Source organism: Belonocnema kinseyi, chromosome 3 (assembly GCF_010883055.1).
Source record: "Belonocnema kinseyi isolate 2016_QV_RU_SX_M_011 chromosome 3, B_treatae_v1, whole genome shotgun sequence".
Taxonomy (NCBI): domain Eukaryota; kingdom Metazoa; phylum Arthropoda; class Insecta; order Hymenoptera; family Cynipidae; genus Belonocnema; species Belonocnema kinseyi.
In genome coordinates this window covers 95,238,209-95,262,989 of record NC_046659.1, presented here as the reverse complement: position 1 = coordinate 95,262,989, position 24,781 = coordinate 95,238,209, and the positions used below count along the sequence as shown (strand labels likewise).

The 24,781-nt window shown below is 32.5% G+C and overlaps 1 protein-coding gene across 1 annotated transcript in view; it reads left to right on the top strand.

Moving 5' to 3' along the window:
- Nucleotides 1-24,781, top strand: part of LOC117169071 (lachesin-like) — a 388,598-nt gene that overhangs the window by 309,783 nt on the left and 54,034 nt on the right. The window contains exon 7 of the mRNA XM_033355181.1: nucleotides 237-365. Within this exon, the coding sequence (XP_033211072.1) occupies nucleotides 237-365 (129 nt within the window). The remainder of the gene's footprint in view (nucleotides 1-236; nucleotides 366-24,781) is intronic.

Here is a 24,781-nt window from a genome sequence, read left to right as displayed (position 1 = left end):
AGAGGGAGCTCTTCTTAATATTTTGACACCAAAATCATGTCGATACACCTTACCGACTGCGAGTAAAGCCACCCACGCTTTAACTTGACAGACTGTATACCCTGTGCAATTTAATTTTAGTTGATACAAGGGTATTACACCTATTCGTAACTAAAATAAATAACTGAACTAATGTGAGTGTGGGTGTGTTTAATCATTTTATGCAAAAATTGTATGGAAAATTTTTTTAATTTCAGTTGCCTTCGCGGAAGGAGAAATTCTAATATTTCCTAAGGTGACGAGGAGTGAAATGGGCGCCTATTTGTGTATAGCGAGCAACGGTGTCCCGCCCTCCGTCAGCAAGCGGATGATGTTACACGTACATTGTAAGTAAAATCTAGTGTTCGGATTTTCCATTCAGGAATATGAAATTTATGTTGTACATGAACGAAAATATTTCAAAAAATAATATACATGCAATTTTGAACGTTTAAGCGAACAAAATATTTTTTCTTTATTTGGATTTATTTATACTTTTTAAATACTAGACTGCATTTCTTTCTCAGAAAACAAAAAATTCTAGGGTCAAATTCACCTTAAATCTGATATTTTTTAATTTCGAGTGGTTTACACTACACTGTCTAAAACCTTACAATCTGAAATTGTACAATGTTGAAATTTAAGAGTTTAAAAATTTAAGCTTAGAATGCTTTAAATTTGCTTTTCTTTCTTAAGTGATGAGTTTTTCAATTCAAAATTCCAAAACAGTAAATGCTTAAATCTGAAATTTTTCATTTTCAAGTCATTAAAAAGTAGTTAATTATAGGAGTTAAAGCTTGGAATTATTAGTTTCAAGCGCTATAACACGTGAAGGCCTTGCATTTAAAATCGTTCAATTCTTAATTCTTTTAATCTGAAATTAGACAACTAGGAATTCGAAATATTTCATTTAAAACGTATTAAATTTATTTTGTTTATGCATTATAAACTTTTTGATTTGAAATCTAAAGTCTTTATTTCGAGATGCCTCATTTCTACCATTTTTATTTGGGAAGTCCGCGAAATCAAATTCTTCCATTTAAGCCTCTTTAAATTTGAACCTACGCAATATTGAAATAAATGTCTGTTGTGTCGATTACGCTAACTTTAAGATATCTAATAAACTACCAGGTTTTAATTTTTATCTCGAGTAATAAAGTAAAGGAATACGATATCGTAAAGTTGCCTTTAAAAAAAAAACAAGATTTTCTCTACAATAGGAAGGAGACCTTTTTACGGTCTACTTTCTGCTCAGCCTCTGGAGAATTTTGAAATATCGACAGGTATAAGATACGTTTTGCAAAATTAAGTAACGTCTTAAAGCAAGTTAAATCGGATAAGAATAAAATAAGAGAAAAATAATAATAGCAAAAAAGAAAGTAAAAGGGCGAGAAATGGTCGAAGGCGAGTGAGCTCTTGCCAAGTGGAAACATTTCGCAGTAGTAACCGCCGTTGAAGTCGGACGTTGCTGCTTCGCATCCAGTTATGAACTACTTACAAAACGCTGAGTTTAATCCGACAGAAATCATCGTTATGGCCCACAGGCCTCGCTCGTAACGTGCACAACTGTACTTTTCGATGTCGCGGGCGGAATTTTATGCCACTATGAGTATTATTACGTCTGGTCTCGATTTTTGTTTAGAAAACTCAATTTGGATCTTTGCAATCATAAATACATGATTCTTTTGTTAATAATCGGTTCTTATTAAATTTTTTATAGGGTATATAAAACTGATGGCAATATTTTAAAATGCTTGAGGAATAATCAGGTTCTGTGTGACATACTTTCCAGTACCTCTTTAATTTCATTTTTTCTTTATTTTTAATCAGATTTGTTAACAGATGGCATAAAGGATAGAAACAAAATTAAAATGATCTGTTTTTTTAATTAACTCTATAAAACAATTATTGTGATCCACAATTATATTAAAATTGTTTAAATACAAAAATAATATATCTATCCATGAAACATTGTGTCATTTTCATAGTATTTTGTCACGCTGGTTACGAAGCTGACCTCTTTCTTTTTCCTGTATGTCCCATTTATCAAATTTTTGAATCAACATTTTTCTATAGCCAAAATTCACCCCCCCCCCCCCCCCCCCCCCCCCCAACGAAGGGTCAAGTGATGAATTGTCGTACTAACCCCATCTGTTCCTACTGGGAAGGCAAAAAATTGTTTTATTTGTATATTATTAATAATAATATTTAAATGAAAACAAATGTTATAAGAAACATTTTTCTTTCGTACTCTATATAATAAACTGACAAAAATAAAAAAATAAGAAATTCTATTGGATTAAATTTATCACTTGACGTTTAGAAAAACTCTCTCCCCACCTCCCTGCTGCGTAACGAGATTTATAGACGGCCCTAATTGATGAATTAGTGTAATTTAAATGATAATCAGTTATATTTTAATAATTCAAATTTAGAGAGAAGAGAACTTTTAATGGAATTTAATGAAATTGTGATAATTTAATAGAATTATCTTAAATTCGGGAAAACTAAGGGAATTCAAGTGAACCCATATACATTCAAGAGAATCCAAATGAATGCAAAAAATCCTATTCGCTTTAAAAAAATGCAAGAAAAGGTAAGGAAATACACGGATATATAATGGAATCAAACGAAATTCAATGTAATTCACAAAAATTCAAGCGAATTTAAGGGAATTCAAGTGATGAGTAAACGAAAGTAAATTTAAGAGAATTCAGGGTCATTTACTGAAATTTCTGTATATTTAAGTGAAATCAAGAAAATTTCATGTGTTTAAGTGAATTCAATTGAATTTTAGTATAATAATTCGCATTCAATAAGAACATGTATCATGCGAATGGTCAGAACTGGAACTGTCAAATTTTGTAAAAGATTTTTAACATTTTGTTAAATGTTTTTTTTCACTCTGTTTCAAAGTTATAGCGTGATTCAGGGTTCTTCTAAATACAATTTTATCCCATATAATTTTAAGAACCTCGTGTATTAATAGCAATTTGAGGTCATATTTAGTTAACAATGGCTATTACTAATATGCATTATACTTTTAATTTAAAATTTTAAGAGAAAGCTAAATCGAATTTTAAAATTATGGAAACTCCAAATAAGCCGAAATTGAAAAAAAGTATAATCTTCTGATAGATGTAGGTTATTTTTTATCTCTATATCCTTATAGATCCTTATATATCCCCCCCCCCCCCTCTCCCGGGAAACTTGAAAAAGACGACGAGTGTGACCGAAATCGGGGTTGAATTTTTTTTAATTTTGAAGAATTTCAGAAAATTTCAAAAACGTTTAAAAATTCTGTTGAGTACCTAAACCTATATTTCGTTTACTTTTGGTTTCAGATACTTCGTTGATTCGGTAGTATTCTTGTTGGAAAAGGGTTTGGGTTTTAAGCCGGGAAAGAATGTTAAAATTCGTGTTTTTCTCTTCTGCATATTTATACACGATTCCTCTTGTCGAATATGCATTTTTTCTGACATGGCGGAAGAGAAAATGAACATCCCGCAAAATATGCAGGCAGATGATTTACAACTTTTAAAAAAATCTCTCTTAAAATGTGACAGAAATTAGGATGAAGGCACATTGTTCTACATAATATTTGTATAATGCACAGCATCAGTTCACATCGCCCCCATGTTTATTTTTTTGCGATCTGAAGTGTCGATCAGGAAGAAGTGGCACGGAAAACGCTCAATGAGACTCTTCAATTATTCCAGAGGATCTTATCGCAATTGTGCTTGCGTATAGCCATAAGATCGGTGGCTGAACGGTGGCGTGTAAGCGTACGTCCAATTTCCGGGGAGAAATTACCTTTGCGGAGATCTGAGACACGAGAGCCACGAGAGGGAGAGGACGAAGTTGGTCGTAACCGCGGCTTAATTCATTCTCCTGGTCTTCGAGTCTCAACTATCCTGCTAAACTCAGAATAGTGGGTATATCGCGCTGAGTGTAATTTTATTATCTCTCCTTTCAACACCTTAGATCTTCTGACGCATTCCACTTTTCCATTTTCCCTTTTCCCCTATAGTTTTCTTAAACCAATCTTCCTTTCTTTCTTATATTAAGATAAAATATTCTTTCTACTGTATTCTTCCTCTATTTCCCTTCTTTGCTTTTTATCTTTCTTCTATGTTCCTTCTCTTTCCTTTCCGTGTTTCTCTTACTTTTTATCTTTTCTCTTTTTGCACTGTTCAGTGAAACCGAAGTACTTTTATCTGCGTTACCATTAGAGTCATAATTTTTAGGTAAAATTAATGAGAAAAGTGCTTGTTCTTTTATTTGCTTGGCACAATATCAGAACTGGATTTTAAAATAAAGTGAAATTAATTTAATGCACTCCAGACATTTCAAGAGTTAGGAATGTCATGGAAATATACTGAGAACTAAGTTAGATATTTTCTTTTATGTTAAGAGGTAAAGAATATTCTAGAAGTTATTAGAAAACATTTTTTTTAATCTGTCTGCTTCGCGCATTCTGATGGCTCGCTGAGCGCGCGCTCGATAATATATTTATCTCACGCTACGCGCTCGGTCTTTGTACATTTCCCACGCTTGTGTACAGACTTTTTAAAACTAAAGGTCAAATCATCGACAGCAGTAATTTTGTGATTATAAATTCCCTTTTTTTAAACCTCCTTCAACTTTAACGAACACACACAACATTCTATTGCAACCTTTCTTGTTTTTTCATAAACTGAATTTTCTCACTTACAGTGTTATTTTTTACGATTTGAACGTTAGATATACGGTCTACACAGCAGCCTTACCGTTTTTTTAACTTTTTAATTATATCCCTAACCTCAGTAGCACATACTTTTTCAATTGAATTTTCTATCGCATCGTGTTCTACATCGAAGTTATGGTGCCCTACTGCTTCATCTCCCAATTTTTCACTAAAAGAGTCTCTCAAAGCGTCTAGGATGGAGCGTCTAGTTACAACTACAGTCCTACGAAACTTTAATTACTGAGCGGGAGGGGGGGACTTCAACCGGGAGCCATAGCTGGTTGGTGTCTTATATACATACATATTTATTTTGAAAAAATACTTATATATTTGAGAACCTTTGTAATACTGTGAAAATGTTAAATGAAAAAATGTAATTTTTGATTTTCCATTATTTTTTATGCTGTCAAAATTTAAATTTTTAATTTTTTAAAAAATTAACAAACTTGTTGTGGTAATCTTGTAGGGCATTCAAAAAGAAACATTTTTCTTTTCTTGACTTTTTTCCATATCTTGCAAACTTGCAAGTTTCATTTTATTAATTTTGAGTCCTAAATCATTTTTATATTGTTCAATATGGTTTTTTAGCTTTTAAAACGTTTTTGATCACGAGGGGTGAGTATGTATGACTTAGGGGTAGTTTTTGGGGAACGTATTATATATTATGAGAGAGCAAAAAAGAGCAAAAAAATGTCAACTAACAGTTTCTTCTAAGCTGGACTATTTTTAATGCTTTTTTCATACATATATATGTTCCGCTGCACAGATTCACGTGGAAGGGTAGATTTCGGGAAAATGATGAAGAAATGGAAATTTTGAAGTGCTATGTAATCAATTTTGAGTTCTAAATCATTTTTGCATTTTTCAAGGTGGTTTTCCAACTTTTAAAACGTTTTTGATGACGAGGGGAGGGTATGCATAACTTAGAGGTAGTTTTTGGGTAACGTATTATATATTATCAGAGAGCGAAAAAAGAGAAAAAAAATCAAGGAACAGTTTCTTCTGAATTGATTATTTTTAATGCTTGTTTAATATATATGAATATTCTGCTGCATACATTCCTGTGGAAGGGTATTTTTGGATAAATTATAAAGAGCGCGAAATTTTCAAGTGTCATGTGATTAATTTGAAGCCCTAAAACATGTTTACATTGTTGAAGGTAGTTTTCCCATTTTGAAAACTGTGATGAAAAATTCTGTGATCAGAATATTTCATACTATTCAACGTGTTGCAATTTTATTCATATCGGATTTTTTATTCAGATCGGACTCTTCTGGCACGAAGTAGTGTATTCACATTTTCAGCCTTTTGTATCAGTTTGTTTGTATTATGTATAAATGTATGAAAAAATCCAAGAATGTTTTTCAAAAACATTTTTTCATTTAAACATTGATATTTTTCATGATATTATTAAAAATATACAAGCTACAAACTACGTCGTATTTAACATAACTGTAACAGTGACTGCTGCCAATTATCCTCAGGCAACGAAGTTGCAAATCATTTTAGTTTTTTATAATGGTAAATTACATGAACTTTCTTATTTATTCAAAGTTTTTTTGGTTAGCAGTACTTATTTGTTAGTGCGCGTAACCTAAACGTAGAAAAATTGCTTCAGCACCAAAGTCTAACCTTTCAAGAATTTATTCACCTCGTGCCAAACGACACAACTTATAAATTCCTCAAATATATTTTTCATGCGAATTAAGAGAATTATTTATTAGGGAGGTGTCATATCTGAAACTAAGGAACGTACAGACATGATTTTTGGACCAAAAGTTGCACTTGACTGTATAAAAAATTATTTTCTTTTTGGAAAAATACAAAAGGCTTCACGATACTCGAGGCAACCGCATTTTCAGCTGGTCACTTTGCTGACACTACTGCTACATGTGCAATACAACCTTCTCTTGTACCAGTGTTGGGTAAGTTCCCATATTAAAAGTAACTCGTTACGTTACTTGGCAAAAAAAGTAACTCGCTACCGTTACAGTTAATTTTCAAAAAAGTAACTCGTGACAATTACAGTTACTAGTATAAGTAACTTAAGTAACATTAAGAGTTACTTTTCATATCCCACACTTACCTAATTTCTTATCTGGGAAAATTGTAAAACAAATATAACCTCAAAATGTACACGGACTGGTAAAATTTAGCAAAATTAATTTTTTATAATTAATTATCGCACAAAAGAAGAGAAGAAGAGTTTGGGGACGTCCGTTGGCATTTTCGCTATCATTCTCCAAATTTTTCAGATAACATATTTACTATTGTGGGAAAAAACTGTTGAAGTCTTACACTGGTATAATCGATAACTTTCAAAGTATCACATGCCCTTAAGTTGTGATTATTTTTGTCGCTTGATTTTCACGGTGCACCCAATAATCAATCAGCGAAATACAAACATTTACACATACCGTTGATTATAAAAAATATTGATTAAGGTTTAGTTTCATTGAATAATACTTCACCCGAAAAATTTCAATAAATTTGGTCAAAAACTCGCCATGGTTGGAGGTGATGAAATTTTGGCATTTTGAAATGTGTTGTTTAAGAAATTTCTTTGAAATGGTGATATCAATTATCAATTTTACTTTTATCCTATATACTATGTTAAACGGATTTTCATGAAAATAGTACAAATTTTAATCTATCAGACAAATATTTTTAACGAATAATATTCGGAATCAAAATAATCTCTAACTATAACCTAATATCTGTATCGTCCGCATTATACTTCAAAACATAACCACTTAGAATTTTCGAAATCTCACATAACTTGCACTTTAGTTTGTAAGTATTCCCTTCCTTCGAGTGGAAATCGAAGAACTCTGCATAACCTGGCCAAGGTACACAATTTTCTTCAGGTTATTTTGGTGGTTCGAGCAAATCAATCATTAGATCAGCAGAATTATTTGTTTCTTTTACATTTTTTTTGTCGCACATTATTATCAGTCTTTTTTCAAACTTTTAAAATCATACAAAACTCAATTTCGAAGGTTGGGATTCCCTTGAAGCAATATGTCCAAAAAGAAAGTTTGCTTATTTACAGAGCAAATTAAAACCAACGCTCAAACGCAAAATCGATAATTTATTGTTTCTTCTACGAGCGCAATTTATAAAATTGTCATCCTTTGTATAAAATCAATCAAAAGAAAGATATTCAGAAAAAATATAAAGTAACAAAAAAGTAACTTAAAAAAAGTTATAAGTTACCGGCAATTTATACAGTTCCTAAGCCCAGATGCAAAAAAAGGGATACAATGGCCTCGATTATTGTAAAGTCTTTTGTATTTTTCCAAGAAGAAAATAATTTTTTAAACATTTAACTGCAGGTTTTTGCTCATTGAAAATAAATACAACACTATCAGAAGCCAAAAACGTGTAATTTGCTTCGAAAATCATGTATATACGTTCCCTTGTTTCGGAGATGACACCTGCCTACGTTTTTGTTAATAGCTTATTAGGAAATGATAATTTTTGGCTCTAAATTTCACAATTGCGCACAGAAAGCATCAACGAAACCATGTTTTCTTCAGAACTTTCATAGTTTATTTTCAGTGACATACAGCCATTCAAAATTGAGCCAGGAGATAATCACTATTCATCTAAAAAACTTGAATCTGCGTATCAGAATTGACAAAATCTACACCTGCTTGTTTCATATTTTTAGAATTTTTTTCTTCTGCGATTGACATAAAAATCTGTACAAAAATAAAAGTGTCTATTTTTTTGAACAGATCTAATTAACAAAACTTACACCACATGAATAATAATCAAAATAAACATGCGTAAAACTAACACAACTTATCTTATTTTAGTAATTCAAAACCATATAATGACCTTCGAATTGTTTTAGGAAACTTAAACATTTAATTTACTTCCGTCAGTTCGTTTGAATTTAAAAATTTTTTAAAATGTAATGTATAAATTTATATAATATTTAAAAATAATATACATGTACATACTAAATTGTAGGGTAAAAGTTTTAGAGCATTTTCTTTTCTTATTTTATTCACAAAAATATTTGAATTCCTTTCGCAAGATTGTAGGTTTAATACTGTCCGATTTTGAATTTCCTATTATTATACACAAATTTTCGAGAAGTTTAAAAACAAATTTTATTGTAATTTTTCTAATCCAATCATAATTTTTTTGGTGGCATGCTAAATTAAATATTATAGGAACAAAAGTGTTTCAAAATTAATTGTAATTGTGAGATAAATAAGTGTGAATTAAAAAATTTAATTTATTTTAAAAATAGTTCCTATCTGTTACAATTCTCAAAAAATTAATCTTAACTTTTAAAAAATTCTAAAAGTAGACACAGCGCATCTACAAAAAAGAGTTTATTAACCTATTAAGGGCATGTGATACAGCTAAATTCCTATATTACCGATCTCACTTTTTCAGTTCACTGAATGTTCTTTTGAACCTAAGAACTTTTTTGTAAATAAAATATCGAGCTGAAACTTTGGAAAATGTATTAGAGCACAATAAAGTACGTTTGGGTACTGCATTTTGGTAGGAACTTCACTGAAAATTATTTTATCTTTTTTCTGAACCTCGACATTTTTTGAGCGTTCCAACTATCAATTCCATCGGAATCAGCCGGTAACGTTCTTCGTTTTTTCGTGTACAACGTTAACGTTACGAGGCTCTAGAGGGTTCGTATTTTCGTGTACAACGTTACCGGCTGATGCCGATGAAATTGATAGTTGAAATTTTTTTTTACATCTTTTATTATTAAGATTTGTACTTAAACGTAGTTTTCTTTCGGCTCTTGCATGTTTCAAAGTTTGAGACCAATATTATATGTATAAAAAAAGTTGGAACGTTCAAAAAATGTCGAGGTTCAGAAAAAAGATAAAATAATTTTTATTGAAGTTCCTACCAAAATGCAGTACCTAAACGTACTTTATTGTACTCGAATACATTTTCCAAAGTTTCAGCTCGATATTTTATTTATAAAAAAAGTTCCTAGGTTTAAAAAAACATTCAGTGAACTGAAAAAGTGAGGTCGGTAATATAGGTATTTAGCTGTGCCACATGTCCTTAAGCCGTCAATTAATTCGTTCAAATCTTCCCCTCTCATCCTTTATTTTCCTTCCTCTTACTCCCCCACTACCCCTCTATTACCCTACTTCGACCTCCTCTACTTGCTCTTTTTTCCCAGTCCTTCCTCTTAATTCGCCTACCTCCCATCGCTTCTCCTACTTCCGCTCCCAAAATATTTATGCTCCTTCGATAAGATTTTTTTTCACTATGTTTTGAATTTTTTATATTTATTTATTTGTATTTCTCCCTTTCTATATTTTTTATCAAGCTTCTATTCGCACCTTCCCCTATACAGTGTCTATCAAACAGTATTTTACTTTAATTTTTCCACCCTGCTTTGCTAACTCTTCTCGCTTGGCGCGCCCCCTTTCACTACGGTAAAATTATGCAAAGAAGGAAACGTTGGCTATCTCCACGATGCCGGCACTGCTGCCGATCTTACTTTCTTCTTACACCCAGCTGTACTCCCTTCGCGTATACGCGTTCTTAAACGTATTTTCCACATAATAGGAAAAGCTCTCGGGCAGGTACAAGCTTGTCGAAACCATCTGATGATGAAGAGATAAGTTACGGCAATTCGTTCAGTTGATAATAAAAGCAGACAAAGTGTATTAAGCGGAGAAAAAATTAGTAGTGCACCTGTGTAATGCTAAAAAGTACTATATTGGCGATTTTAATTCGGTTTCCAAATCTCCCGCGCTCGAGATCTTGCGCTGATTGGTCAAAGGCTTCGAGACTCAGAAGACGTGCGCAAAATATACGTATAACCACATTCTGAAAAAATGTAATGTTCCCCAGGACTCACCGCGCATTTCAAATAAATAATTAGTTACGAATTAAAAACAATGTAACACAATATTAGAATGTGTTCAAGAAAATTCTCGGGACGTGGTTTCTTTGGGAAATTTTTCTTAAATCTTTGGTTGCGAAATCTTTTTTATTCGCTGAAATCATTGAATTATTTAAAATCTATAATTAGTAAAAAAAATCTTCGAAAATGTTTTGAAACCTTTTCAAATCTTCCAAATATTTTTAAATCTTTGAAATCTGGTGAACTGTAACCTTTTCAAAATCTTTGAAACCCTTTACATCCTTTAAAAGTTTAAACATCTTTGTGAAATTGTTATGAAATATTTAAAATATGATAAACACGCCTTTCTAAAACGTTCAAAATCTTTTTAAATATTTTTAAATCTTTGAAACATTTTTGAATCTTTAATAATGTTTTGTAATATGGTGTATAGCCAAAAACCGAGTGGTGAAACTCTTGAACATTCCGTTATATGGCCATGGCTCATTCTAATAGATCTTTTTATTCTATACGTCGACAGTGCGCACGTGCCGAAATTTTTCGAACAGTTTTGTGTCGAAATTTATTGAAAATATTGTTAATAAAAACAACAACAAAAAATTAATTTGTAAATAACAGACATTTTTAAGGTAGAACATTTTTAAGTCTATTTAAAAAGAAACTGTGAAAAAGTCTGTCATCTTCTAAAAAATGCTTAAAAATTCGGCATAACTCACGGAAGATCATGTTCCAGGTGCAAAATTAGTGCACGAATCAGTAGAAGAGCACAGTATTGAGCAGCTGAAATGATGACCTAAATGTAGAAACCAACCATTAAAAGGAAAAAAACGTGATTTAGTGGAAAGGATAGTTGAGGTTTTGTATGGCAGGTATAAATATTTTCTTTTATACAAGATTTGCAGTTCAGAACTTTGTTTGAGTAAATATTTAATATTCATACAAATATAAAATAACACAATATTATATTTTCTACTTCTCTTTTTCAAGTTTAAACAATAAAAAGCCATTTGTTAGTGATTTCCTGGTATAAGGATATTAAATAGATTTTATTTTTATCAACAAATTTAGGAGGTTCGAAACCCCGATAACAATGCTTCATTTAATAGGTAAGAAAATATTAGCAACCAAAGAAAATATTAATACCGGCCAAATACAACCTCAACTAACCTTTCTACTGAATCACTTTCTTTCCTTTTAAAGATCGTTTCCTATATTTTATCCATCGTTTAAGCTGTTTAACACTGCGCTCTTCCACCGATTTGTGCACTAATTTTGTTCCGAGAACATCATTTTCCGTGATTTTTTCCGAATTTAAAAACATTTTTTGAAGACGACAGATGTCAACAAATGTAAATAATGGGCTTGTCGCAACTTTTCGCACTTTTTTCGCAGTTTTTTTTCTGAATATACTTAAAAATTTGTTTTCTTTAAACTATGATTTATTGACACATTTTTTTTAATTGTTGTTTTTATTTACAATATTTTCCATATATTTCGACACAAAACTGTTCGAAAAATACGGAAATGACGTAAAATCCTGGCACGTGCGCACTGTCGACGTCTAGAATAAAAAGGTCTATTCTGAAGCTGAGTTAATATTAAAGATTTCAGCTAATAATTTTTATCATTTCTAAGTCAAATATTACCAAAAATGTATATTTTAACATTATATAGTAGCGGAGGCGATATTTTCAAGGTCGCTGAACACCCAGCTTATAAGAATAATTCACCGCTTCTTACCTCTCATCATTTGAATTTCAAATTTATCGTTGCAATTTTTATAATCCTACGGATTACAATTTTCGTTGCAGTTGGTCAGAAGCAATTGATTCCCATATTTTATTTAATAAGAAAAACAACAGATTTTATCACCAATTAATTACGTACAACCTGCAGATATTCACTTAATTAAATTAATTAAAATCGAAGTACAAAACGATTTTGACACTTGTCAAACGTCAAATATCACTCATGTACCGTTACATTAGTGAAAATCAACTCCAATTTTTAAGAAGGTACTTAATGTATGTCCCGAATATATTTATGAACAATTTTAATGCTGTGTTAAATTTTTTTTTAATACGTAACTAATTATTTATTTGAAATGCGCGGTGAATCCTCGGGAACTTAACCTTTTTTCAGAATTTGGTTATACGTATATTTTGCGCACGTCTTCTGAGTGTCGAAGCTTTTGACCAAGACGTGTTGCATTGTATGCTAGAGTGTAAATAATTATATTCCCTATGACATAAATAATTAGTTACGTATTAAACAAAATGTAACACCACATTAAAATTATTCATAAATACATTCGGGACATGCATTAAGTACTTTCTTAAAAATTGGAGTTGGTTTTCACTAATGTAACGGTACGTGAGTGATATTTGACGTTTGACAAGTGTCAAAATCGTTTTGTACTTCGATTTTAATTAATTTAATTAAGTGAATATCTGCAGGTTGTACGTAATTAATTGGTGATAAAATCTGTTGTTTTTCTTATTAAATAAAATATGGGAATCAAACGCTTCTGACCAACTACAACGAAAATTGTAATCCGTAGGATTATAAAAATTGCAACGATAAATTTGAAATTCAAATGATGAGATGTAAGAAGCGGTGAATTATTCTTATAAGCTGGGTGTTCAGCGACCTTGAAACTATCACCTCCGCTACTATAGAATGTTAAAGTATACATTTTTGGTGATATTTGACTTAGAAATGATAAAAATTATTAGCTGAAATCTTTAATCCAACAGTTTTGTGTCGAAATGTATGGAAAATATTGTAAATAAAAACAACAATGAAAAAAAATGTGTAAATAAATCAGAGTTTAAAGAAAACAAATTCTTAAGTATATTCAGAAAAAAACTGCGAAAAAAGTGCGAAAAGTGTGGCGGGCAAGCTTATTATTTACATTTGTTGACATCTGTCGTCATCAAAAAATGTTTTAAAATCCGGAAAAAATCACGGAAGATGATGTTCCAGGAGCATTAGTGCGCAAATCGGTGGAGGAGCGCAGTGTTAAACAGCTTAAACGATGGATAAAATATAGGAAACGATCTTTAAAAGGAAAGAAAGTTATTCAGTAGAAAGGTTAGTTGAGGTTGTGTTTGGTAGGTATTAATATTTTCTTTGTTTGCTAACATTTTCTTACATATTAAATGAAGCATTGTTATCGGGATTTCGAACCTCCTAAATTTTTTGATAAAAATAAAATCTATTTAATACTTTCACTTGAGAACGCAAAACTATTATATTTATGTATTCATAACCAGTTTATATAAAAGAAGGAAAATTTGTTCCTTATGCCAGGAAATCAATAACAAATAGCTTTTTATTGTCTAAACTTAAAAAAGAGAAGTAGAAAATATAATATTGTGTTATTTTATATTTGTATGAATATTGAATATTTACTGAAACAAAGTTCTGAACTGCAAATCTCGTATTAAAGAAAATATTTATACCTGTCATACAAAACCACAACTATCCTTTCCACTAAATCACGTTTTTTCCTTTCAATAATTGGTTTCTAGATTTAGGACATCGTTTCAGCTGCTCAATACTGTGCTCTTCTACTGATTCGTGCACTAATTTTGCATCTGAAACATGATCTTCCGTGAGTTATGCCGAATTTTTAAGCATTTTTTAGAAGATGACAGACTTCTTCACAGTTTTTTTTAAATAGACTTAAAAATGTTCTACCTTAAAAATGTCTGTTATTTACAAATTAATTTTTTGTTGTTGTTTCTATTAAAAATATTTTCCATACATTTAGACACAAAACTATTCGAAAAATACGGAAATGGCGTAAAATTTCGATGACTACTAAAGGTGGATGTAGAATAACAAGACCGATCCGTAGACATCGAGATATTTAATGAGTACTGAAGGAGATTCACAAAAATGGTACTTTCTCCAAAAATATGTGTCCCTTTATTTTTGATGCAAAAAAATGTAATTGATTATTGTTTAAAATAAAATAGCGTTTCTGTAGAGTATAATCAAATCCTTTTTCAATGAATATCCTTTATTAATAAAATTATGCTACAGATAATACACAAATAAATTGAAATTCAGATTTCGTGCCAAAATTCAAGTCTCTGGGAAATAGAAATTTCTATGATTTAAAAAATTATAATGATGTTATTGGCAAAGTCTTCTAAAGGAACAAATATTTTTTTAAAGATTTTTAATGATTTTTTTAAATTGTTGAATTTTAATTTATCACGGCTTATTTCTTCCCAGAAAACATTCTCTACAACAATACTGGTGACAATTTTAAAAATAAGTAAATAATCTGCAAATATAATTATTTTTTTGTAAAGTTTTATCTTCACAAAAAATTGTTTAAGCAATTTCAATTATAGGAAACTTAACTCTTAAATTTGGGAATAATAGAGTAGTAGAAAATATTTTCCGGAAGACAATAAGCCATTAATTATTAAAATTCAACAGCTTTTTAAAAATTGGTAAGAGCCGGTTATAAAAATGTTTCAGTTGTTTTAAAATTTTCTCACTATAAATAATGTTCTTCAGTCAAAATTACATCATTTGTAATAAATGTTAATTCTTAAAATTATAGACAAACTTTTTTTAGATATGTAATGTTTTGTATAGAAACTATCTTAAAAGAACCGAAAGTGAAAGTCCAGAATTTCTGTACGAATAATTGGATTTTTTCGGTACGAATCGCGTGTCACGGAAAAATTACTATTTCTATCGAAATTACGGTATGAATAACCGTCTTTTTTTATGTACGTAGACGTTGAATTTAAATGAATATTAATATTTTTATTGAAATTATAATTTAATCAATGTACCATCAGGTTAGAATTAAAATAAAAGACGAAGAAAATAAATTAACTTGATGAAAGTACAGTGAACCCTAAAGAGAGGGCCCCCTGATATATTTCTTTCGAGAATTGACGCCGCGCCGCAAGTAGGACTAAATGGAGCTGCGCGAGGTGAGCGGGGGTCGCTCAGGCGTAAACAACAAAAGCGTTTTCTACGAAGCGGCACTCTATCTACATGATTTCCCACCTCCTTATAGAGAATAATTTATGTGTCTCTTCAATGCTACCTATAATATGTACTGTCCTGAGCAAAGAGGCTCTAAGATACCTTATTTGGGTACGGCCCTGTTCGTGTCATGTCTGCTTTGCGCTGACGCCTGTGCGCATTCAGTTTCCTTTTATACGTCTTGCCATGTATACTTATACCCGTTCAAAATACTTTTGATTTCCAATAAATAATAATCATTGAAGTCAAGTTCTTTTATTTATTAGGTCATGGGCCCAGTTCACGCCCTGATGTGTGCAGTTTAAACCTAGATTGTTTGTGAACAATGTCGGGAAGAATCAACGTAGCGTCGATAAATAAATTCGACGGTAAAAATTACCAGCAGTGGCGGTTTCAAATGTTATGTGCATTAAAAGCTAAAGGTGTTTATGAACTCTCCTCCTGAAGTGAAACGCAACCTCCTCTTGCTGCAGGGAATGACGCAGCTCCCCTATTGCAAATACCTATATAGGTCACTAATAGGATTCTATATAAGGGTCCTATAAGTAACCTATAAAGGATCCTATGTAGGATCACCTATATACGTCAGTATAGGAGCCACCTATAGGAAATGAAACAGCTTCCTGCATAGGATATTATACAGAATCCTATTAGTGACCTATATAGGACAGATGATGAACCGGAAGTGTTGCGTAGTATTTTCCTATAGCAGATACAGCTGCGCAGAAGTTATTTTTGACTATGTGATTGCCTAGTAGTAGGAACCTGTATAGGATCTTATGGGGATTCTAATCTAGAAAGAAGAAACCCATACCCTTACCATAGAATCATTTAGGATTCTATAAAGGATCCTATGCAGAAAGCTGTTTCATTTCCTATAGGTGGCACCTATAATGACCTATATAGGTAACCATATATAGGATCCTATATAGGTCACTTATAGGATGATTATATAGAATCCTATTAGGGACCTTTACAGGCACCTATATAGGTATTTGCAGTAGGGTCGTACGAAGTGGGTGAAGGAAGATGCGATCGCCATGTTTACCCTTACAGCTTCAATAGATGTATCTCAGATCACACTAATCGAGAGTTGTGAATCATCGAAAGGTATACTTGATAAGCTAGACTCAGTGTACCATCAAAAATCAGAATTCAACAAAATTTTGATTATTGAACGCTTTCATCAGGTAAAAATGAACTTGAATGAGTCAGTCACGCAGTATGTGGCTTAAGTCAAGAACTTAGCTAGACAAGTGAAAGAAAGTGGAGAGACTTTAAGCGACGTTGCCGTTATTACGATAGTTATCGGCACTCTGCCGAATAAAGTATAGAAATTTCAGACAAACATGGCTCTCCATGGCTGAAGATAAACAGACGTTGCCAAATCTCACAGCCAGGCTTCTAAACGAAGAATCTAGTTTGATTACATGCGAAGAGCAGGAAACTGCATTTCTTGCTTCGTCAAGTAAATCCAGTGGCTCTCAGTCTAAGGACTAGCCCGAAGAAAAATCCAAAGACAGGAAATTTGACATTCGAAAAGTGACATGCTATTCCTGTCGGAAGAAAAGGCATTTTTCTCGTAACTGTCGCAGTACCAAGAAGAGTGGGAATGATCAAAAGTCAAAACAAAAAAATGCATCGGCATTTAATGTGGAAAATAAAGATGCTTTGTTAACAATAGCTGGGACAAATCAACAAAAGTGGTTAATGGACAGTGGAGCATCCGCTCATATGACTCATCACCGCGAGTTCTGTTGTGATTTTAATGAAATCAACAAAAAGGAGGATCTCACCGTCGCCAACAATCAAGCGCAACCAATCAAAGGTATTGGTACTGTCAAAGTAGAGAAACTCATCGATGGAGAATTGTATGAATCAACCATTGAGAATGTTTGTTTATTCCAAATCTAAATAGAAATTTGGTTTCTAAAGGAGTCTTGACGAAGAAAGGCTTTATGGTAATAAAAGATAAGGAATTCGCTAAAGTGTTCGACGGAGATAAATTAGTGGCGAACGCGATCCGTGAATCAAATATTTTGTACACAATGATGTTTCGTATAGTTATAGCTCCGTAAGTAAATGCGGTCTCGCGTGGTGATTTAAAACTGTGGCTCGAACGCCTTGGACAGGTTAATGTAAAATCTCTGTCTGAGATGGTAAAGAATAATCTTGTCGAAGGTGTCGATTTTTCGGTTATAGATCACTTTTTCTGTGAGGGTTGTCAGTATGGCAAACAACTTTTTGTGATGTTTATGAAACATAAGTCGGACAGTTTTGATTGCTTTAAGCAGTACGCGAAAGTGTCCAAAAATAAATTCGGTAACATGATGAAAACTCTGCGTTCGGATAACGGGACCGAATTTGTCAATGATAAATTTTGCTATTTCTTTTCGAGGCATGGAATTGAACACGAAACGACGGCGCTGTACACCCCGGAACAAAATACCCGGTTGGAGAAAGAAAACAGAACGGTGGTAGAAAGCGCTCGATCTATGTTGTACACAAGAGATTTACACAAAAGTCTATGGGCTGAGGCAGTGAACACTACTGTGTATATTTTGAACAGAACCTCCTCAACTCAGACTCATGGTTCAACTCCGTTTGAAATTTGGTATGGCAGGAAACCTACACTTGACCATCTGAGGTTGTTTGGTAGTGAAGCATTCGTGCTTATCCCGAAAGAAAGAAGAACCAAGCTGGAAGCAAGAGGAAAAAAACTGATTCTTGTCGGTTATGGCAAGAATTCGACAAACTACCGATTATTTGATCCAGTGACTAAAAAAATCACAGTTTCTAAACACGTAAACTTTAACGAGCATACTGAAGTTAAACTTCCTGGGCGAAATATAGTTTTGGCGTAACAAGACAGCCAAAATATGGATCATTTTGAAATAGAGGACATGAACGAGGACCCTCAATCAGATGAAAACAGGCAGCCACTTGAAGAAGTTGTGGAGAAAGAAGACACTCATCTGGAAGAAACTTATGTACGTGTTTTACGTTTTAGAGAAACTTTGCGTCCACACGATCGCTACGAACCTAATTTTGTCGAAACAGATGTACCGCAGACTTTTAATGATTCGATGAGCTACCCTGATTCAAACAAATGGAAAGTTGCTATTGACGAGGAATTAGATGAATTGAATCAGAATAAAACGTGGGAGTTAGTCTCTCGTCCTCCTGAAAAAAGAAATATAAGTTCAAAATGGGTGTTCAAAGTGAAAAGGCATCCTGACGGGAGTATTCAACGCTACAAAGCAAGGGTTGTGGCTATAGGTGTTTCTCAAGTTGAAGGTGTTGATTACGATGAAACCTTTGCTGCAACTGCGAGATATGACACAATACGAGTTCTACTTCCGTTATCTGTAACAAAGTCTGAAAATCTCGCAGTTCGACATAAAAACAGCTTTTCTTCATGGAGATCTAAAAGAAGAATTTTTAATGGATGTTCCCGACGGAGTCATGGAATCGACGAATCTTGTATGTAGGCTGAAAAAAGCTCTGTATGGACTTAAGCAGGCTCCACGCTGCTGGAATCGAAAATTTTACAACTTTCTTCGGAATTTTAAATTTCAGAAGTGTCAAGCTGATAAGTGCGTCTACGTTGCTGAACTCGAGAAAAAGGCGGTGATTCTCGTTTTCTACGTGGACGATGGTCTTATCTGTGCAGAAGATGATAAAACTCTATTAAAGGTTCTTAGTGAATGGTAAAGTGTTTTTGAAGTAACTGTGAGCGAGTCTGGATACTATCTGGGAATGGAGATTAAGCAGGATTCAAAGGATAGATCAATTTTTCTTCATGGAACCAGTTACATCGATTCTCCAATTAAAAGATTTAATCTGCAAGACGCAAATACCAATAGCATACCAGCTGATCCGCACGTGATGTTCATAACTGCTGGTGAACAAAGTGATGTCACTTTTCAAAGTAAAATGCCATACAGAGAAGCAATCGGATATCTGATGTTTGCAGCCATCACAACAAGACCGGACATAATGTTTGCCGTCAATCTGTTAAGCAGAATTCAGACTAATTTCAATAATACTCACTGGAATGCTGTAAAACGTGTCTTCAAATACTTAAAAGAAACGCGTGATACTGGAATCAAATACACAAAGGATTATGAAAATAGAACCCTCATCGGATATGCAGATGCTGATTAAGCCATTGATCCAGAAACCAGACGTTCAAAGAATGGATATGTTTTCATGATGTGTGGAGGTCCAATTACTTGGACATGTCAACGACAAAAATCTGTCTCTCTATCGACAACTGAAACTGAGTATGTGGCTGCATCCAACGCAACAAGAGAAATAGTGTGGTTGAGGTATCTGCTCTCAGAATTAAGTGAAAACCAAATCAGTGCGACGACATTGTGTATTGATAATCAAAGTGCCATCAAATTGATTAAAAATCCAGTGTTTCACAAGCGTGCGAAACACATTGATGTTTCTTATCATTTTGTGAGAGAAAAGTATGAGATGAATGTTATAGATATTAAGTATGTCCCTAAAACAGAGCAATTAGCTGATGTGTTCACAAAAGCTAACCTAAAGTCTCTTTTCATAAGATTCGTTCTTTGTTAGGGATGCAAATCACCTATAACTTGATCTTGATTACGATTTTTGATGCGTAAGTTTATTTCTATTTTTTTATAGGCACTGAATTAGGGGGAGTATAAAGAATAATTTATGTGCCTATTCAATGCTATCTATAATATGTACTGTCCTGAGCTAAGAGACTCTACGATACCTTATTTGGTTACGGCTCTGTTCGCGTCATGTCTGCTTTGCGCTGACGCCTGTGCGCGTGCAGTTTCGTTTTATATGTCTTGCTATGTACACTTATACTCGTTCGAAATACTTTTGCTTTCCAATAAATAATAATTATTAAAGTCAATCTCTTTTATTTATTACTCCTCCACCCCCAAAACCGGCCCAGTTTCAAAGTTTCACTGCACAATGAATTAAGGAGGAGTTACGAATTTATTCTCAGTGCACTGAAATGATTCAGTGGGAATTACCAACACTGATTCTTTTGCTTAAAGACAAATAATAAAAATATTGATTATGAGAAATGGAGCCCCAATTATTTCAGAGTTTCAAGCTTTTCAGATCCGTCAAACTTTTGTCCACTTCTATTATTGTTGACTCGAAGTATTATTGTAATAAGAATGGAATAAATACCTTTATCTCGCAGAAAAGTTATCGAAAAAAGTTAGACTCGTAAAAGTAACTAGAACGGTAAAAAAATGAGAAAAAGTAACTATGTTGTTAAATATAGTGTGCGAATAAAAAGAGAAGGAAATTTGCTCATATCACAAAAATTAGCTTCTCTAAGAGACTTAAATTCTGAAAAAAAGTCGAAAATTGATCTTCAGCCTTGAATTATTTTTTTTTATCCCTAACAGCAAATAAATAAAAAATTATTGAGGCAAGCATTTAGGATCCTAATGATTTAATGCCAAAGCGGATAAAAATAGCATTTAAGAACGACGGGAATGCGATTTACCACTACCCGTGCAGAAATTGCCCAACTTATTCCCGAGTTCCGATCTGGGCCTGATCGTATTTTCCACATGTGGCCCCAAGGGGGCAGATGATGTATCTCGCGTCAGAACCACGTCGGGTTAGGTTAGACAAGATTATTTCAAGTTTTCTATTGTCGTGATATTGTATTTCTTTCATAAAACTGAAAATTCCGAAAGCAAATAGTAGATTGTGATTTCGGAATCACAGAATTGTTGGTGAAATTTCTTATATCTGAAGATTACCAGCAATGTATTAGAGAAAGCGTCGTCATTTTGAGCGCATTTACTATTTATGTGAATAATAAAATGTTTTTCAGCTTTTTAGAATTTTATATATTGTTGCTGATATTCTGAAAATAGAGATTACCTTTTACCAAATGTATGAATTTTCGGATTAGTAACATTATAAATTAAATTCTTTTTGTATTTTCTCGAACATAACCTCGCTTTTTAAATCTCACTCCACGTGCCACACGTGCATTAGTCAAACAAAAATAATTCCAAAAGAATACTAAGAAGATTAATAAATATTTATCATTAAAATTCATTTGTGTGTGTGTGTGTGTGTGTGTGTGATAGCTCTAAATTTGAACATTGTTTGTCGAAGCATAATAGTTTCCTTCAAAATGCAAACTCTTATCGATAAATTCAAGCAATACAAACAGAAAATGTAATATAGTATATCAAAAATGAGATATAATGTATAATGATATATAATGAAGAATATTGAAAACTTGAAGTTTTGTAAAATGCAAAGTTGAAAAAATATTAATATAAAAACTTTGGAAATTTTACTAATTATGGAAATAAAAAATTAAAGGGGCCATATCTGGTCCAGATCGGGTCCACATTTTGGATACCCAGATCTGGACGCGGTCGTGTAAAGTTTCATTTACGGTCTGGCGCTAAACAGATTACCCTATCGGGCCCACATTTTTTCAGATCAAGGCCCGAGCGGCGCCACACCAAAATTTCTTCACGGGTAATTCTTTATAAATATAGCTTCGATTACACGAATAATTCAAATTTTTCCTATTGCGATCTCTACAAATTTTGAGAAAAATCGTCAATTCGACTCTGTAACACATTTACAAAATTTAATGCCATTTATTGAAGTAAAAAAAAAATAAACCAAAAAAATTGCAAGTCTGTCATTATAAATGTAACCTTATAAAAGTGCCCTTATAAATTTAAGACACACTACACTTACTTTAATCAATCTGTTTCTATGAGATAATTTCTATTTAATCCACCCCTGTTTTCGAAAAAAAAAATTAACACCTACGTGAACATGAAATACATTTTTCAGGGTATTTAGAAACTTTCTGGTGACAAAAATGCACTTTAAAACTGTCTAGACTCAGATATCAAAATTTAAAATACAGGAAATTGACTAAATACTTATTTCCTAGTTAGTAAAATTATCTTTATAAGTTGTAGTTTGAAATTCTTTCTGAGAATGTGTGTAGATTTTCTTAGAATAGAAACACAATAGAAAAATCGATAAGACCCAGAAATGGAAATTAGAATTACAGCAAATTTTTAAAATTCCGGTTTCGGTATTATACATGAAGAAAAAGATATCACACAATAATCTCGCAAAATCTCTATATTGCAAGAAATCGCAGTATGATAACGTACAAGCACGTCCCGCAGCTTTGTACGAAATGATAATGCTCTAATATCACAGAAAAAAAGAAGTTAAATTTTGTTGCTGTCGTCGACGGCTTCCTCAACAGTAATCGGAAAAGAGGCAAAGTAAAATCACAGAGAAACTTTAAAATTTGCTGCAGGTAAAACTTGCAACGTTAAAAAATTAAATATATTCGGCGAAAGTTTCACCGAAATAAATGACACAATTGTAGACGAATTAGAACTTACTTAATACTATTCAGCAAAAGCGCAAAAAGTAACTTTCAGATGGGAATCCCCATTTCTCTCTAATTTAATAAAGTTAAACGACGCTGGATGGCACTGGCGTCGTAATTTTCGCTACACTTCGAATAAAAATGAAGTGATTATAAGACGAAAGATTATCCAGGAAAAGTTAAAAATCGGAAATTATCTTCGATTCATGTAAAGTTTAACTGGCAAGGTTAATTTTTTTACGGTGAATCTTTCATCTGGAATCGATGAAAACCTTATCTTTAATTTTTCTGTGATGGATTTTTCACTACTCGAACCCTCGCGATATTACAAAAGAAGAAATACAATGTGATAGCGTTATAAGCTTAAATTCTTATGTTATAGTTTGCACAATTATGCGGTATATAATGTAAAAACTTGCAATGGACGATATCACCATTTTGCGCTATTATAATGCTATAATTACGATATATAGTGCAGGACTTACATCCTCAACGCACACTTGGGATAACTGTGACCCCACGGGTTTTTATATTTTGTCCGATTGTCTACGTTTTTTTTTTTTTTAGTATTTTTTTATAGCAAAATTTACACTAAGGATTTACTCTGGTGTCACTAAATTGATTAGCGAATAAGTCGGAAATCACTGATTAAACAGTGAAATGTGTAACTACTATTTCAATCGGTGACTTTTTCACTGATTCATATTTAGAGAGTATATTTATATATTTTCTTGACAAAAAAACAATTTCTTGGGTGAAGAAAATATTTCATTGTTTATATTCATACAAATATACATTATTTCCAAATAATATTTCTTTAAAGTTGTACAGATATACAGGGTGGACACGCTGGGGCTTACATACATGGCAAGTTGACTGCTACCCGAATTGCACAACAGCAGAGGAGAAGCCATTATACAGGGGCATTTTCATATTTCGCGCCTTCAAAGTTTCATTCGGATCGGCCATTAAGTCAAGTCCGTGCATCTTCGGGTCAAGTTTATGATAGTTTCCATGGTTGCGTTCGAAACTTCAAACGGATACAAGTGTCAAAACAATATAGGTTATATTATATAGTAATTACAAATAATAAAAGTGTTTAATTAATAAAGAAGTGAGACATGTGAACTGTAAACGTCATTTTTTTCTGTGCCAATATCATTATAGAAAGGCTGCTAAGTGACAAATACTATAAAATAGTAATAATATTCTGTGCTTCCAGTGGGCAAAGAGTGAATGGTGTTTAACGCTTATTTTTACTGCATAAAAAAGGTATGTTATGAATAGACAGGATATTTTTCAAATAAAATGAATGAAATGAATCTGAACATAACCGTTTGAAGTTCCGAAAGCAACCATGGAAACTATCATAAACTTGATTCGAAGATGCACGGACTTGGCCGAATGGCCGCTCCGAATGCAACTTTAAAGGCGCGAAATATGAAAATATCCCTGTATAATAATTAAAAAACTTTAATATAATTAAAATCGCCAAATTTATGTACGAGTATGTTCAAAAAAAAGGACATTTTTTATTTTTAAAATCTCCTATTTTTTTTTATTTTTCTAAATTTATCTTAGGCATTTTTTCTACTGTTAATATCATATGACAAATGCGTGTTTCAGATAAACAATTTTTTTATTGAGATTTATTGAGATTTGAGATTTGGGTAGCAATCAGAATATAATAACTCTTATACTAGATTTACTAACAAATATCCATCGAATGCAATAATCAACTATTAGA